The sequence below is a fragment of the Oscarella lobularis genome, chromosome 1, assembly GCF_947507565.1.
Source record: "Oscarella lobularis chromosome 1, ooOscLobu1.1, whole genome shotgun sequence".
Lineage (NCBI taxonomy): Eukaryota > Metazoa > Porifera > Homoscleromorpha > Homosclerophorida > Oscarellidae > Oscarella > Oscarella lobularis.
The window spans coordinates 6,472,532-6,490,183 of record NC_089175.1 but is presented as its reverse complement, the minus strand read 5'-3'; the positions used below and the strand labels follow the sequence as shown (position 1 = coordinate 6,490,183).

Below are 17,652 nucleotides of genomic sequence, written 5' to 3'. Positions count from 1 at the left end.
CGCCTCGCGGAGCGACGAGAATGATGGCAGAATCGTTGCTTATGCGACGAGAACGCGCAGCTAGCTCACTGCGATGAAGAACCGAAGAGGGACAAGGAGGCCCATGCATGCAGAAAAGGGGAAAGGGCCGGAGGTCCTCGTTAGGATCCTTGACAATTTCACTGACAGCTAGACGTAAACGAACAAGTTGCCAAAAAGAAGACATGCAGGAAATGTGTGAAATGAGAAAAAAAAGTTACGTCGTGTAGCTTGCATGGTTACATAAAAGATTTCATTCAGCTTTACGAACAGGACGGTTCACCTTTCTTTCGACTGGAACAGGGCAAAGATGCCGTCATGAAGAAGTAATTCGATGACCCTGATGACATTCCCACAGTCCGTTTTGAAATCTGTCTTCAACGGCGTGGGGACTTTCCGCTGATAACTTTGCAGAAGCATTGTGTATATTTCGTAGTAGAACGTGCTTGGTTCATCCTGCGCTGCGAGACGTTCTTCTGTCGACATTCTCACTCGCCCTTCAAGAGCAGTTTTAACCTTTTCCATGACCTTGATCATCATTTCGCTGCTCTCGCTAGCATCTTTGCCAACGGCGTCGGATAAAATGATGACGTCTCTAGCGACATCGAGAGCTTCGACTTCTGCGGTTGCCCCTCGATCTTTAGCTTTGGCGATTAAACTGTTGACGTAGTCCAGAATACCTTTGGGGTTGTGGCGCAGTGCAATAACACAGAGCTGCTTGTGAAGGTCGTGCATGCTATGCAGACTTTCCAGGATGATTTTCTGTTCTTTGATGAACTCGCTGATAAGTCTGAGAACAGCTGATTCAACACTTCTTCCGGCGTCGCTCCACTCCGGGATGAATTCCCGTTCTACCACCTTGTCGACAGTTGCATAATAAAATGTCTCTTTACGGTGTGCATTCCACTTGCATTTGCGCGGACATTGCGTGCAATAACCGTGACCATCCATTGCCCAGCAGGTTTCTTTTCCATCGCTACACACTTGGTGGCAGGTGAAGTTGCAGACATTGCACAAAGTGGATTGGGCTCCAGAAGGAAGATCAATTCGTTGGGTTTCGCGGACGTTTACTTTGATCAAGGCATCTCGATTTGAAGGAGCCGTGATGCAGAGTTTTATGACGTCCAAGTCAGCGCTGATTTTATTCCCGCGGTTCACAGAATTGATGATAGACTCGCGAAGAAAGGACAGGCGCCCGTTTAACTTCGCACGCTCTTCTGTTACTTTAGCGCTCTGTCCGGCAGGTACGGCAACGAGGTTCTCGATGGCTTCAAACATTCTTCTGTTTCCGGACTCATACAGGGGCCAGTATAACTCCCTGAACTCTTTGCTGTCGGTGCCATCTTCGTTAGACTCTGACGCTGCGGCTTCACCAGTGCACACAAACGAAGCATTGTTGATTTTGACGCTCTGGTGCAAAGGTACTTTCACTTCGCCGAGTGCGAGCAAAGCGGGCGGTTTTGCGGCGTCAGCAAACGTGAGCAGCGCTATAATGTTGTCTTTCACGTTCAATCCAAACTGGTGAAGGATGTTGTGCAGGACAGCTTTTGTCTTTGGACTGCTACGACTCTCGAAGGCACGCATCGCAAGGGCGACGCAGTCAATCTTGGTAATGAGCCGAAAAAGCGCTCTGTACGTTCGAGCAACGTACTCGTCGGCTGTGATACCCTCAAAATTGCCAAAACCGGGAGTGTCGATCACGTAGAGCGGCTCTTTGATCCTGGCACCAGTATGAGGCCGAATTCGGTACACCGTGATCTTCTTTGTGACCGAGTGCAGGCCGCTGTGCTTGCGGTCATCAACGAGTAGAAGTCGGATAGGATCTTGCGATGAGATTCTGAAGATCCAATTGAAGAAACCGTTGATGTGAGTGCTCTTGCCGTGACCGCTCTCACCCGTCATCAGTACGACTTTTGCATCTTTGTCATCTTCCGGAGCCTGAATACAGGGTTCATACTCGGGCATAACGTCAACCAGGTCGACAGCGACGTTCCCCGTCTGAAGGTCTCCCCATGTGCAACGCTCATCCGTTTGGCGCCCGACGACAAGGAAATTAGTTTTCTTGTCTAGTTCCCATCCAGATTTGACAATGGATGTCTTATTATGATTGTAGAATTTCACGATCTTAGACACGATTGACGGCGCTCGACTAGTCTGAAGTACAACTGCATCGGAAGGCGGCGATAAACCCACGAACTTCGAGAGCGCCTGGACAGAGAAGCCGTAGTAACAGCCGTCTTCTAGGAGCCCTTCCGGAAAGGTAACCTTTGAAGAAGTCACGATTTCAACGTCTTTATGTTCGTTCTTCCGGCGAGCACCACCTTCCTCATTGCTAGAAGGCTTTTCGGTGTCGTCACAGATTTTCCAGTACGTGATACGACACCTGGCAATGTCGTCGCCCAGGCTCTCATCGTTCCACTGCACGCTGACGAAAGACCGCTCTTCCCTTTTCTCTTCATTTACGCGGACGCCAGTAAGCTGGCCGTGAAAAATGGCTTCGCGCATCATTCCACGCTCGTCTACCGCGACGATATTACCGCAGGGTACAGGGATTCTGCTAATCTTGGCAATGCGACCAATGCAATACTTCATACTTTCAAGCACCTTTCCCTCTTCGTTGATTTTCTTTGTTTCGCCTAAGGTGTCAAGGTTTGAGAAGACGTTTTGCATGATAGTCGAGTTATTCTGGTACCATTCGTCATCGTCGTCGTAGTCGTCAGCATAATAATCGTCATCTCGTGCGAGCTCACTGCCGCTCAGACACAAAGTGATCAGTTCTTCGCAGCGACCCAACTTTTTCTGCAAGCAATGTTCCTTGGTGTCAACCGCCGCTAGAGAGAGACTCAGACAACGAGATGAAGTCGATACTTCATTTGTCAGGTCATTGATTATCTGCTGTCTATCGGCTTCTTTGATGATGCGGTCCACCGATATCTTCTCCTTCTTCTTTGCTTCGACGAAACGATATGCTATTTTTACCGCATTCTCGGCTTTTTTGATTGCATTTCGCAATGTCGGTTTCGGCGTCGTTTCGTCTTGAGCACCTCGAAGCTGAGGAAGGATTGTTTTGCAGACGTTTTTGAAAGCGAAGTAGGCGTCTCTCAAGTGTCTTGCCATGCTCTGCACTTGCTCGTAGATGTTTGGAAACCAATTTTTATTGACGACTTCTTTACTGGTGTAATCAAACTGTAGTTGAGCTTGCTGAAAATCGCCAAGTACAGTAGACACGTTGATCATGTCTGTTTGGTCTAGAGACCGGCAAATACGCAAGGCACGAGATTCCAGCATATGAACGGGCAAGAGGCGCACCGTCAACGTGTGCGTCTTTCCTTGGAGGCGTTGAGGCAAGTGCGCGGCCTCTTCAACTGCATCTGCGAACGTCACTATTGGATTCGTAGGATTGTAATCGCCTGTCAGCTTGACTTCGCACGACGACTGCTCCTTTTTCACCTCGTCTTTCTTGTCCAGGGCGAGTTTACCTTCGACGGTAACGAACTTCCTTAAAGTGCCTTCGAGGGCTCCTTTGAGTTGAGTCTCTTCTTCGGAACTGGAACATTTCTGACTGAACGTTATGTGGGCTTGGCCGCCTTCAACGACTTTCGAAACGAAGTGGGTGAAGTCGGGATTCCCGAGCACTATGTCGTATTTCCGGTTCATCATCTGCTCCATGGGCATCCACCTCTCGCGCGTCTTCACCCGGCACGTGGCGCCGACGCGCGCCTCGTACGCGTGCGACTTCGTCTCGTTCAAGTACTTCGCCGAGCCCGTCACCTCAAACAAGGCGAGCTTCAAGGAAACGGATCCCTCGACGTCGAGCCCCGCGTTCTCGTTGCGCTTGTCGTCGTTCGTCGACAAGGAGAACTCGGTGTGCGACTTGCCGTCGTCGATGACTTGCGTTTTCTTCACCTGCTCGGCGCTCCACGCGGAGTAGCCGTCGTAAAACGTGTTCGTGTACGCGTTGTAGAACTGTCCGAGTTCGTACTCATTTCCCAAGGACGGAAGAACGATCGGTCGGGCTTTGTCAGCATCGGTCATGTTAGCCATTCTCTGGGCGACTGCGCGTTGACGTTGAACAGTGGGCGGTGAATGGCAATGCGTTCCAGGAAGATCACCTTAAATGCTTTCACTATGCGGTCATGTGAGATCAACAAGGCCGTATTGATAATCAAATAGCCCAACGGTGGGCATTCTGCATTTCAATGCCTCATCGCCTTGTAGATGCACAACGTCCATTTTTAGAATTCCATTTAGAGTCTACTTGATCAACAGTGCACCAAACGCGTGAACTCGCCTCGTTCCGCACGGTCCCCTTTCTCTGAAACATGGCTTTGCGAGTTTGGCCTCGGTTTCGAGAGCGAACGACAAAATCAGACCGTCTAGCGCGAAGATGGCGATGAGGTCTGTGGAGGCCAGATGATAAGATCTTAAATACGGTGACAAGAGGGCGGCAGTGAATGATTGCAACGTCTTGATGGAATGCAGGAATTCCACAATGGGGTCACCGCCGCAAGGTAAAAGCATCTAACAATTGAATTAATCATCGAGTGTAGACGGGCAAATCAATGGATACCAGACGCTTTCAAAATCGAGTTTCAAGCGACTTCGGGGAAGTGGGCGTTGCGAGGAAAGCCGCGCATAGTAAACCTTGCCAGTGCAATCATCACAACAAGGTCAACTGTGCACCGAACGCGTGAACTCGTTCCGTAGGGTTTCCTATTGGCATCCTTTCTCTGAAACATGGCATGTGACGTCAAAATATGTATTAGGAAATATTTTCTCTAAGCTCACTGTGCGTCACTGTTTCGACTCTTCCCGGCAAAGGGGAGGGGGCTCGCCAAACGAAGATTCACAATTTTCGCAGCTAAAATAAATAAATCAATTAATTAAATAATTTTCTAAATTTGTAAATTAATTAAAACTGGCCTTTGATGAGTTGGACAACGTGAATGTGTCCAGCTCTCGCCAGATACTGATCATTTTAGCGTCATCGTCACGAGGATGACGTCACGAAAATAGACATACCATAAGAATTCGATCTCCTGATTGAACTCCAGCTCTCCAAGCAGATCCTCCTAAGCAAACAAAGAACGTTGATTCGAACGTTTTCATTCTCTTTCCCAACGTACCTTGCTTGATCGATTGAACGAAAACGGGATTATCTCCGCTCACGGTCAATCCGTATCCGCCGCCCGACGATTCGTCACGAACGATTGTTACCGTTCGTTCGACGAGCGAACGTCGCTCTTCTTTGCCTTTCGAATAGGAAGGAGAGAGGAGATCGCTTCCCCCCGTGCGCTCTCAGAGGGGCTAGGGACCGAGACATGTGATTCTGCGCAGTAGACGCACGTGACATAGAACCCCACTTGTCTCGTTTGTGTGTTAGGGTGAAAGCTCGCAAATCGACGAAAAAATTCCAAAAAATCTAAAAACCTTTTAAAAATTTTCTAAAACATTTTAGAGTAACATCTACCTACATACAAAGGTTTCTCAGCATATTACATGAAAAAGAGACTGTTCTTCTTTGTCTATAGCCTCCTTCAACTGCTGAAATTCAACCGAAACCTTGTATATGTAGGTAAATAATACCCTAGAATGTGCCAGAAACATTTTCGAGCGATTTCTGGTTATCGTCGAAACGATAATAGTCGTCGCTTTGAAACGGCGACGGTAATTGCAAACACGAACCCCTGAAAAAGTATAACCGGGTTTCTAACACCTATTATTGGGATTTTTTTCATCATATGCGAGCTTCTACACTTGCTTCTGTACAGAGACGAGAGACAAGTGGGGTTCTACGTCACGTGCGTCTACTGCGCAGAATCACATGTCTCGGTCCCTAGCCCCTCGTCTGGCTCTTGCATCTCTCTTCGGACGAGACGGGGTCCCCGTCTCTAGATCTCTGCGAGACGGTGTCGGGAATGCAAGTGAACCCAATGCCAACGTCGTCTTACGTCCGGAGCGACGGGGAATGGGAATTTCGTTGCAAGAAGTATCTGTTAACGCGCGTCCTTCGAGTTCGGTGGGAACAAACTATTTGTTTATTTTTCAATGCCTCGGACGACACCTTTCACATTTGCAACGATTTGATGATTGATGAATTCACTAATTACAGTGATTTTCAGTACTCCTGCCTTTCTCCACGTGTTCTCTTTTTCCTCCTTTTTATTTCTCCGTCATATTCGTGTCTGCCATGATTTTGATTCTCCAATACGTTCAGCATCTCTAGCTCCCTCTTCGCATGGTTCCCTCCGAAAAGAATAACTGTCACGTGACTATCGATTATCGAGCGCCAAAATGTTGTCCTGCACGTCCGTTCCAAACTGTTTGAAGAATGTTGTGCAGAGAGTTTTCTTATTTGGACCACAACGATCCTCAGTGGCACGCCGTCGATTTTGGTAATGAGCTGGAAGAGCGCCCTGTACGTTCGAGCAACGTACTCTTCGGCTTCGATACCAAAATCAGGACTGTCAATCAGATAGAGCGGCTGTTTGATCCTGCAACCAGTATGAGGCCGAATTCGGTGCACCGTTATCGTCTTTGTGACCGAGTGCAGGCCGCCGTGCTTCCGGTTATCAACGAGTAGAAGTCGTATAGGATCTTGTGGTGAAATTCTGAAGATCCAATTGAAGAAACCGTTGATGTGCGTGCTCTCACTCGTCATAAGCACGACTTTTGCATTTTTGTCGTTTTTCGGAGTCTCGATATAGGGTTCATACTCAGGCATCACTCCGACAGCCACTGTTCCTGAAACAGAATCCTTCCTTGTGCATCTCGTGTCCGTTTCGCGCTCGCAAACTAAAATATGAATTAATTAATTACGAAATTATGTAATCAAATTGATCAGACACACCTCCTTAGCAAAAAAATGCTCTGTAGCCGACTTTTTCGCTTTTCCTTCGCCTCGTTTGCCGTTTCTATCGTATTCTCGCTGGTCTTTTAGTCGATTGAGCAAAGTTACGTGAAGCTTTCGTCGATACGATCCGTTTTTACAGCGTACCTACGTGGAAAAACGATCAATCGTCGTAGATTTGGCACTAAAGGCTACTCGAACCATCCTCGCAGTGTCGTACGCGATCGAAAACGTCGCGCGAGACGCGCAATTAAGTCTCGCGGTGGCGTCGATCGATGCCCGATCGAAGAGATCCGCCATTTTCTTAGCTATAGCGTGCTAGTCTAGTGTACCTGGCTTGTCTTCGATATCTGGAAGGTCGACGATAGCGTGAAGAAGAGAGAAAAGGCGTCCACGCGGCCACGAGGCTTATCGATCGCCATCTTGAAACTTGAGCCTTGAGGCGTCAATTGCTGACTAATCAACGGTTTATAATTTCGCACCTATTCGTTTCCACCATTGAGAGCGCTAGGCGAGTCACACGTGACCTCCACGGACCAATGAGCGCGCTGGGCGGAGCTACACGATTGAAAAGCGAAGAGCACACCGATTTCCCCTCAGTTGCGGCTGAGGGTGGATGCGGCGTGGTTCGCTACGTCTCGTTCTTGAACGGACCGGCTCGGGGGAAGGCAAAAGGCAAGTCTGGGTGTCGGATCAGCGTGGCCCACGGATAATCCGTGCCGGAGCCCGTAGGCAGGGCGAAGGGGGGCTTCGGCCTCGGTACGCGCACTGGGCAGAACGATCGCTTAGGTCTTATTGTTGCTAACAAGCACGAACCGCGCTAGGCTCGAGCGGTTACGGCTTGGAGGGGGTGTTCAAAAACGGTCTGGTTGCCGGCACTTTTCTCACCCGATAGCACGATTAGACCGACGATGATCCGGCTCAGGTGAAGGCATTTCGGGCATTGCACTGTCTTTCTTGTCGGCCTCTACAAACAGTGGTCGGCCGTTCTCCACTTCCAGTAGCCCCGGTTCTTCTCTGGAACACATACCGAAGGGTTTGCTTGTACCACCGCGCCGGGGGACTTCGGTATTAGGGACCGACTCTCATCCAGGCGGGTACACGTGGGGTGGCCGATGACGCGCAACTCACCCGACAATTTTTGGAAGGGAGTCATCGCTTTGCGAAGACTTCCCTGGGCTACGAAGCGTCCGAACCTCCGCGCGGTGTAGCCTGGGTTACGCTAATACGGACGCAAACCAAAAGGTAGGTACGACGATTATTTTACAGTGACTAATACCATTTTTTAGGTCGCGCGCTGAAGAAAAATAATGGACGAAGACCAAAGGAGAGAAGAAAGGCCATGAGACACGTTAGATTTTCGGTAGAATGATTTTTGTACTGCGTGCGTCTGTGGAAATAAAATATGGAAAAATTGAGCGTGTGGCCGTCGTGCATATCTGCCCTTCACGTCTTCAGTCTCTCTTGCATAAGGTGGTGTGGGTGCCAGAAGATTTTTTTCAAGGGGTTTGTGGAGTCATATACATGCTTATAAAAAGAAGGCGGAGCCATCAGAAGTGGGAGTTTATATCACGAGTTCACCTCATGACACGCAATTGAGTACTACATCAGGCTGGAAGATGAGCCGCTTATCCTCTCTTGCTGACTTAGACTCTCCCGAATGCAGTATTGGCGAGAACAGGCAGGACTGTAAGTTTGAGAGCTTGGAATTGGAAGAAACGCCTTTAAAAATACTCTTAGTTTCGACAAGCGAAAAGATTACTAAAGAAGAAGTGCTAGAATACGTGAAAGCGCAAGGCAACTCCGATTTCGAGGATGACATTGCCGAGAATCGAAAGGAGCCTAAAGTTGAAGCTGATGAGTACAATCACGAGACGCAGGAGGAGAAGGAGACGAGCATCCGCTACTCTGTTTTTTCAACGGACGCAGATACGGCATCGCAAGAATGCGAGAACGAAGTTTTTAATGAGAAGTATGATGATCATGAAGTCATAGATAGGACAACTGTCGGTACCTCTTCAATAAAACCGACGCTTGTCAAAACTAAGCCTAAGCGTGACTGGAAAATATCCCGAGAGAAGAGATGTGAGGATGAGGATGAGACGTCTTGCTTCTCCATAGAGGATAAAACTAAGACTTCTGATCGCAACGAGATGTCGGGTTCAGACTCGACAGAGGCCGAGGAAACAGAAGAAACTATGCTTCATAGCATTTACCAGCAAGCTCTTGATTCTGGCTCAGTTCCTGTAAATCGATACCGCGTGATGGTGGTTGGTCAAGACGGTGCGGGAAAATCGTGCCTAATAGACTCCTTCTTGGATCGCCCCTTTAAAGCACAAAACCCAAGCACGGACGGGGGTGCTATTTACGTGGCTGTAACAGCAGCAGAAGGAAAGACCGGTCAGCAAGCCTGGACTGAAGAAGAATACGAGAAGGCAAATTTAGATAAATGTCTTGCTGCTGGTTACGTCATTACAAAACAAAAGAATCAAGTTAGTTTATTTTTCCCATTATCAATTTTAAAATATCTTTGATCTCAGAGCCTAGCAACTGATACATCCAGATGGAAAACTCAAAATGCAGATTTGATAAGTGATGATCTTTTAGAGGACTTCGTAGTGATCACTGAAAATGACGTCATTGCTGCTGCTCGGGAGGAAGAACGGCGCGCTAAAAAGAGAGCAGCTGAACTGGCCATGTGTCTCCAGTTAAGTAAAGCTCTCGCAAGTCTTCCGAATTTGGAAGCCAGTTCAAAGCTTGTCTTGCAACTCAAGCGCGCTTTCAAGACTGCTGTTAATAATAAAAAATTAACAGATGAAAAGCAGAAAATGATTGCCACGTACCTGCAGTCAAGTGAAGCTCTCGCGAATTTTGAAGTCAGCTCAAAGCTTCTCTGGGATTTAGGTGGGCAAGAAAGATACTTAACTTCTCACGCTGCTCTAATGCCAATCGAATCTGAGTACAAGGTTTGCGTGTATTTACTGGTTTTTGACATCAGCAAGCCCCTTGGTGACAGGGCACAATCGGCTTTTCGTCCTGGAGGCAATTTAAAGGATGTGCCTCTTGAGTTGGAATGTATTGAGTACAACCGAGACTTCCTTCGGCACTGGTTCACATCAATTAGCATAAGCCATGGTCCTTCTCAAACGCATTCCTCTTATTTGGGGAAAGACTTAGGTGTCAAATATCCGGCTGTTTTAATCGCCGCTACTCACATTGATGAAGCGTCAAAAATGCCAAATTATAAAGACTTCTTGGAATCTCAGAATAATGAACTTAGCGAATTGATCAGTGACTTAAAGTGCGAAGATCATATTGTCAGAAACCTAGAAAACGGATGGTGGTTCTTTTCGATTGATAACACCAAGTCTGGGCAAACAGACTCAGCTGAGCGTTGTAAAGGCGTCGAAAAAATAACTTCCATACTTGACAATTCTTCAAGAAAATATTGGTCCGAAAAAAACGAAGAAGTTCCTATGCCAGTGGCGTGGGTTCGTTTCGAGCTGTCTCTTGTTTCGTGGACAGAGGGAAAGATTATTAGCGTCAGTGAAGCTGTTATAATTTCTTTTCTCTGTGGAATAAAATCTGACAAAGAAGCGCAGCTTGCTCTAAGGTTTCTAAACAGCGTTGGCGTAATCTTTTATTTCTGGGACGTTCCTAAGCTGGCTAAAGTTGTCATTGTTGATCCTAAATGGCTGATCAGTACTGTTGCCGCATTTGTAACCGCTAAAGAGCCTCGGGAGGGTATGTATCAACGCGAGTGGCGACAGCTCTGTAAAACGGGAGAATGCAGCGAAGACATAGTCCAGGCCAAGCTAGCAGAAGCAGAGGTTGATCTCAAAGATTATGATCAAGTTTTAGAAGTGTTAAGAACGCTAGACATTTTATGCGATTTACCTAAAGCTTCTCCTTCGGACTTCCTCATTCCGTGCATGCTCTCGCAACGGCAGCAAAACGATTTCTGTATCTGGGAGAATCATCGTCCAAGCGCGGACGACGAATCTTTTCCTCCACCCATTATCATTTATCCCTACAAAGTGCAGAAGATTCCTCAAGCTTTCTTCTTTCGAATTGTGACAAAATGTGCACGAACGTTTCCTGAATGTGATCTTGATCGTTCTCGTTGCCATTTCAAAATAGGAAACAGGCTGGTGCTTGAGCTGTTGTTTTATGATAAAGGCACTTGTATCATTGTCTCAATTAGCTGGGATGGAGACAAAAATGAGGCAATGTCATCGGTTTCAAAGAGGGCTCCTGAAATTCGAGAGCTAATAGAGAACAGTATTACAGACGCAAAGAAGCGAGGAATGACGGGGCTGACGCTTGAATACTACTACCAAGTTTCTGATTGCATCAGACGCAAAGATGCTGGAGACCCGCTTTATCAACCACCAAACGATGGCAGTTTAGTAAAACAGACGAACAGCTGTAATCCGAAGAATTCGGATCGTACGCCGGCTCCAGTTCTATACAAATCCAAAAGATGCATTTCAAACAAACATCTGAAACTGGTTCATCGCTGGTACAAGAAAGAGGTAGGACAAATAGTTATTTCTGCGTGTATTATATTACCGAATAAGATCTTCAGAATGTCTCTCCTTCTGAATCTCAGGATTCACAAAAAGGTACACTGGTTTTGTTAGATTTTGTATTCACGTTTTACGTATCTACTGTATTGCAGCACTAGAAAGAAAGCCTTCACGGGACGAGCTAGATGACCTGAGTGATGAGATTGCTTCTGAATGGAAGCGCATTGCTCGAAAACTTTCTGTTCCTGATACCAAGCTTGAACAGATTGAAAGTGACAACAAAGAGTGCCGGGAAAAAGCTTACCAAGCTTTACAAGAATGGATGCAGTGCACCTCAAATTCTGCATCAGTTAGAGCGCTGTGCATCGCTCTTTGCAAAGCAAATAGGAAAGCAACGGCTGCTGAAGTTTTTCATCTACCGGATGAATTATTGAACGATTTATCAAAAAAGTGTTCTCAGTCGGACGAATTATTGGACGATTTATCGAAAAAGTGTTCTCGGTCGGACGAATTATTGGACGATTTATCGAAAAAGTTATCTCGGTCGGAGTCGCGAGGAGTATTCCAAAAATTGTGCACATTACTGTAAATAGCCGAGCGAAAGTTGCACTTTTAAAAACCTATTACTGCAGCACTTTTATAGTGAAAAGCAGTGGCACGTATTTGTATTTTCTATACTTAATTGTCGCCTTGAATTTTTGAGCAAATTTTCTTACGTTAATTGGTAGTAAAAGCAGTAAGTTCTCCGCTTTCGTTGCCATGGATCCGCGCACGAGTTGCAGAGCTTCGAGTAAAGTGCTTCTGCATGCTGCTGTCCTGCCGGAACCTGCATGGTACAGTGCACCTACAGTACTTAGTCCAAGATAAAGTGCTGACACGCTGCACTAACTAGAGCACCCATGAATCGACACGTCCTCGAAATACAACTACTACAATAATGACCTTTTTTCTAATGTTCGCTTCTTAAGGTTCCGCTTAGGTGCGAGGATCCTCTAGACCGTTCCCACGGCAAGACTCCGCGCCACACGCTTCATGTCGAATCTCACCATTGAGAAATAAATTGACATAAAACGATTGCTAGAAAAGAGTGCTTATTTCCAGCGCTGGCCATAGACTGATCAAATTTGGTATTTGGTTTGATGCGGCTTGTGTGCCATGCAGCCTGTGCTCGCTACGTACAAATAGCGCGACGTACATATGCCCGGCTTATAGTACCAGTGAAGTAGCTGCCTCTTTCAGCTCCGCTTTTCACCTTCGTGGTACGACTATCTAACCGTTTGGGAAACAGCAGTGAGTAGTCATTGCTTTTATTCGTTCGCAATGCAGCAGCGCTGCGAAAGCGCGGGAGGCGGCAGTGATAATATAGCAGGAATCCCCCCCAACGTACCTTGCTTGATTGATTGCACGAAAACGGGATTATCTCCGCTCACGGTCAATCCGTATCCGCCGCCCGACGATTCGTCTCGAACGATTATCACAGTTCGCTCGACGAGCGAACGTCGCTCTTCTTTGCCTTTCGACAGGGACGGAGAGAGGAGATCGCTTCCCCCCGTGCTCTCTTGCATCTCTCTTCGGACGAGACGGGGTCCCCGTCTTTAGATCTCTGCGAGACGGTGTTGTAAATGAAAGTGAACCGAATGCCAACGCCAACTTACGTCCGGAGCGACGGGTAATGGGAAATTTGGCTGCGAAGTGCTTCTGCTAACGCGCGTCTCCGGGCTCCCTGGAAAGACCGAAACGGAAACGGTCGATGCCTCGAATAGAATATCTTTGATGCCTCCCTTGGTGAGAAAAATTGAGAATAATCAATTCTGTTGTTTTAATTAATTGCCACCTACGAACGCCGACGTGTTTAGGATTCATGGTGCGACGAGCACGCGCAACTTGCGACTACGATGATGAAAGGAAAAGGAAGAAGAAGGAACGAGAAGGCGCATGTTGGCCAGCGAAAACTTCGCAGAAGGGAACTGGATAGGCCTAGCACAGGGGACCCCTCTTTAGGATCATTGACAAAAAGAAGACATGCAAGAAACGTGTGACAAGTACGCTGTGTAGATAGGTTACATAAAAGATTCCATTCAGCTCAGGGAACTGTACTGCTCAGCTTTCTTTCGACTGGAACATGGCAAAGATGCCGTCGTTAAGAAGAACTTTGATGACGCTGATGACACACTGAAGGTCCGTTTTGAAATCCACCGTTGATGCTTCTGCGACGCCTATAAAAGCACTTACTTTCCGTATTGCCAACGGCTTCACTGGCTTAGGAACTCTCTGTTGATAACTCTTCGGGAGCATCTTGTGTATTTCGTAGTAGAAAGTGCTTGGCTGATTTTGCGTTGTGAGACGTTCTTCTTTCGACATTTTCACTCGCCCTTCAAGAGCAGTTTTGACCTTCTCCATGACCTTGTTCATCATTTCGCTGCTCTTTGTCGCAGTATCAGCATCTTTGCCAACGGCGTCGGATAAGTTGATGACGTCTCGAGCCACATAGAGAGCTTTGACTTCTGAGGTTGCTCCTCGAGTTTTAGCTTCAACGATCAAACTGTCGACGTAGTCGAGGATACCTTTTGGATTATGACGCAGTGCAATAAGACAGAGTTGCTTGTGCAGATCGTGCATACTATGAAGGCTTGCCAGAATGGTTTTCTGTTCTTTGATGAACTCAGTGATAAGCTTAAGAAGAGCAGATTCGACACTTTTTCCGTTGTCGCTCCACTGCGCGATGATTTCGTCATTGCGCCGTTGTACCAACTTGTCAACGGTTTCATAATAAAATGTGTCATCGCGATGTGCATCCCACTTGCATTTGCGTGGGCATATTCTGCAATAACCGTGATTATCCATTGCCCTACAACCCTTTTTTTCATTGCCAGCAATTGGGCACTCGAGATGGCAAGTGAAGTTGCAGACATTGCACAATGTCGTGTGGATGCCAGGAGGAAGATCCGTTCTTGTGGTTACGGGGACTGTTACTTGGATCAAAGCATTTGGAGGAGCCGTGATGCCGAGTTTCATGATGTCCAAGTCAGCACTGATTTTATTCCCGCGGTTCACAGAATTGATAATAGACTCGCGGAGAAACGACAGGTGCCCGTTCAACTTTGTACGCTCTTCTGTTACTTTCGCGCTCTGTCCTGCAGGAACAGCCACGAGGTGCTGAATGGCTTCAAACATTCTTTCATTTCCGGCTTCGTACAGGCGCCAATAGAACTGATCAAACACGTCCAAGTCACCTTGCTTGGGCATTCCAGCACACACAAAGAAAGCGTTGTTAATCTTGACGCTCTGATGTAAAGGTACCTTCACTTCATCGAGTGCAAGCAAAGCGGGCGGCTTTGCGGCGTCAGCAAACGTCAGTAGCGCTATGATGTTGTCTTTCACGTTTTTTCCGAACTGGTGAAGGATATTGTGCAGAACAGCTTTCGTCTTCGGACCGCAGCGATTCTCGGTTGCACGCATCGCTAGAGCAACGCAGTCGATCTTGGTAATAAGCTGAAAAAGCGCCGTGTACGTTCGAGCAACGTACTCGTCGGCTTCGATACCCTCCGTATCACCGAAACCGGGACTATCAATCAGATAGAGCGGCTCATTGATTCTGCAACCTTCATGAGGCCGAATTCGGTACACCGTGATCTTCTTCGTGACCGCGTGCAGGCCGCTGTGTTTGCGGTCATCAACGAGCAGAAGTCGGATAGGATCTTGTGGTGAGATTCTGAAGATCCAATTGAAGAAACCGTTGATGTGAGTGCTCTTGCCGTGGCCGCTTTCACCCGTCATCAATACGACTTTCGCATTTTTGTCATCTTCCGGTGCCCGAATATAGGGTTCATACTCGGGCATAACGTCAACCAGGTCGACAGCGACTTTCCCCGTCTTAAGGTCTCTCCTTGTGCAACTCTTGTCTGTTTCGCGCCCAACGACCAAGAAATTAGTCTTCTTGTCTAGTTCCCATCCGGATCTTAGAATAGACTTCTTTTGACCGACTCTGTAGAATTCCACGATCTTAGACACGATAGACGGGGCTCGACTTGTCTGAAGCACAACTGCATCGGAAGACGGCGACAAACCGAAGAACTTGGAGAGGGTCTGGACAGACAAGCCGTAGTAGCAGCCGTCTTCTAGGAGCCCTTCCGGAAAGGTAACCTTTGAAGAAGTCACGATTTTAACGTCTGTATGCTGGCTCTTCCGGCGAGTAACATCTTCGTCATTGCTAGGAGGCTTCTCGGTGTCGTCACAGATTTTCCAGAACGTGATGCGGCACTTGGCAATGTCATCGTCTGGGCTCTCATCGTTCCACTGCACGCTGACAAACGGCAGCTCCTCCTTCTTCTCTTCCTTCTTCTCCTCCTTTGCGCGGACGCCAGTGGGCTGGCCGTGAAAAAAAGCTTCGCGTATCATTCCACGCTCGTCCACCACGACGACATTACCGCAAGATACAGCGATCTTGCGAGGTTGCGTGATCTTTGCAATGCGACCGATGCAATACTTCATACTTTCAAGCACCTTTCCCTCTTCGTTGATTTTCTTTGTTTCTCCTAGGGTCTCGAGGTTTGAGAAAATGTTTCGCACAATAGAGTCATTCTCAAACCACTCGGCATCGTCATCGTCATCGTCATCGTCGTCGTTGTCATCGTCGTCGTCGTCGTCGTCGTCGACGTCGACGTCATCTTGTGCAGCGGGCGAGCTCAAACACGAAGTGATCAGTTTTTTGCAGCGACCCAACTTTTTCTGCGAGCAATGCGTCTTGGTGTCAACCGCCGCTAGCGAGAGACTCAGGCAATGAGACTTGGTCGATACTTCATTCGTCAGGTCATTGATTATCTGATGTCCATGGGCTTCTTTGAGGATGCGGTCAATCGCTATGTTCTCCTTCTCCTTCGCTTTCACAAAATGACATGCTATTTTTACTGCATTCTCTGCTTCTTTAATTGCATTTCGCAATTTGGCTTTCAGTTGCCGTGTGCTTTCGTCCAAGGCGCGAGCACTTCGAAGCTGAGGAAGGATTGTCGTGCAGACGTTCTTAAAAGAGACGTAGGCGTCCTTCAGATGTTTCTCCACAATCTGCACTTGCTTGTAGATGTTGGGAAACCATTTCTTATTGACGACTTCTTTGCTGGTGTAATCAAGTTCCAGTCGAGCTTGCTGAAAATTGTCAAGTACAGCTGACACGTCAGACATGTCCGTTTGATCTAGAGATCGGGAAATACGCAAGGCACGAGAGTCCAGCATATGGACAGGCAAGAGATGCACAGTGAGCGTGTGCGTCTTTCCTTGGAGGCGCTGGGGCAAGTGCGCGGCCTCTTCGATTGCATCTGCAAACGTCACTATTGGATTCGGAGGATCGTAGTCGCATGTAAGCTTGACTTCGCAAGACGACTGCTCCTTTTCCAACGCGTCTTTCTTGTCCAGAGCGAGACTACCCTCGACGGTAACGAGCGTCTTTAGAGCACCGGAGAGCGATCCTTTAATCTCGGTCTCTTCATCGGAACTCGAACATTTCTTGGTGAACGAGAGATGGGCTTGGCCGCCCTCAACGACTCTCTAGACGAAGTGAGTATAGTCAGGATTCGCGAGCACCATGTCGTACTTCAAGTTCATCATCTGCTCCATGGGCATCCACCTCTCGCGAGTCTTCACCCGGCACGTAGCGCCGACGCGCGCCTCGTACGCGTGCGACTTCGTCTCGCTCAAGTATTTTGCGGAGCCCGAAGCAGAAAGGAAAGCGAGCTTGAGCGAAACGGATCCTTCGACGTCGAGCCCCGCGTTCTCGTTGCGCTTCTCGTCGCTCGTGGAGAGAAAGAACTCGGTGTGCGTGTTGTGGGCGATGCGCTGCGTTTTCTCCACCTCCTCAGCCTTCCAAGCGGAGAAGCCGTCGTAGAACTTGTTCGTGTGAGCGTTGTAGAACTGTCCAAGTTGGAACTCATTGCCCAAAGACGGAAGGATTATCGGCTGCGCTTTGTCAGAATCGCTCATGTCGGAAGCCTTTCTCTGGACGAAAGCGTTGTCTTGCAGTTGACGTTGAGAACGAGTGAGGAACTTCGGTGAAAAGCCTTCCTTTATAGCGTGAGATTGGGGGCGGCGCGGTGATGACGAATGCTTGCACCGTCAGAAGGACCACCTTGGATGCTTTCACTATGCGATCATGATTATTGACAAATAGCACCACAGTGTGGACCTCCTCCATTTCAATGACTCATCATCTTCGTGCCTTCGTGGAGTGGTGCACTTCGAGAGTTGAAAAAAGGCGCACATCGT

The 17,652-nt window shown here is 47.8% G+C and overlaps 3 protein-coding genes across 8 annotated transcripts; 1 reads left to right on the top strand and 2 right to left on the bottom strand.

The window, feature by feature from the left end:
• Positions 1-91: 91 nt before the first annotated feature.
• On the bottom strand, positions 92-5,317 carry LOC136199423 (uncharacterized). 2 transcript variants are annotated; one of them, XM_065989608.1, is made up of 5 exons: positions 5,145-5,317; positions 4,942-5,090; positions 4,807-4,879; positions 4,589-4,748; positions 92-4,539 (listed from the first exon to the last, which is right to left on the bottom strand). In XM_065989608.1, exon 5 carries the CDS (start codon positions 4,060-4,062, stop codon positions 298-300), a length of 3,765 nt encoding a protein of 1,254 aa, XP_065845680.1. In that variant the 5' UTR covers positions 4,063-4,539; positions 4,589-4,748; positions 4,807-4,879; positions 4,942-5,090; positions 5,145-5,317; the 3' UTR covers positions 92-297. The 2 variants fall into 2 exon arrangements, with proteins under 2 accessions (XP_065845680.1, XP_065845679.1); XM_065989607.1 differs by having other exon boundaries at positions 5,041-5,090.
• A 174-nt stretch (positions 5,318-5,491) lies between these two features.
• LOC136199426 (uncharacterized) lies at positions 5,492-17,484 on the bottom strand. 5 transcript variants are annotated; one of them, XM_065989611.1, is made up of 4 exons: positions 13,236-17,484; positions 13,053-13,178; positions 12,785-13,000; positions 12,508-12,728 (listed from the first exon to the last, which is right to left on the bottom strand). In XM_065989611.1, the coding sequence occupies exon 1, from the start codon at positions 16,624-16,626 to the stop codon at positions 13,498-13,500; it is 3,129 nt and encodes a 1,042-aa protein (XP_065845683.1). In that variant the 5' UTR covers positions 16,627-17,484; the 3' UTR covers positions 12,508-12,728; positions 12,785-13,000; positions 13,053-13,178; positions 13,236-13,497. The 5 variants fall into 5 exon arrangements, with proteins under 5 accessions (XP_065845687.1, XP_065845683.1, XP_065845686.1 ...); XM_065989614.1 differs by having other exon boundaries at positions 12,508-13,000; positions 13,236-16,938; positions 16,985-17,484; XM_065989615.1 differs by lacking the exons at positions 12,508-12,728; positions 12,785-13,000 and adding an exon at positions 5,492-5,917.
• Positions 8,455-12,116, top strand: LOC136199425 (uncharacterized). Its single transcript, XM_065989609.1, has 5 exons — positions 8,455-8,557; positions 8,609-9,360; positions 9,409-11,403; positions 11,457-11,493; positions 11,550-12,116. Exons 1-5 carry the CDS (start codon positions 8,488-8,490, stop codon positions 11,984-11,986), a joined length of 3,291 nt encoding a protein of 1,096 aa, XP_065845681.1. The 5' UTR covers positions 8,455-8,487; the 3' UTR covers positions 11,987-12,116.
• Positions 17,485-17,652: the final 168 nt, after the last annotated feature.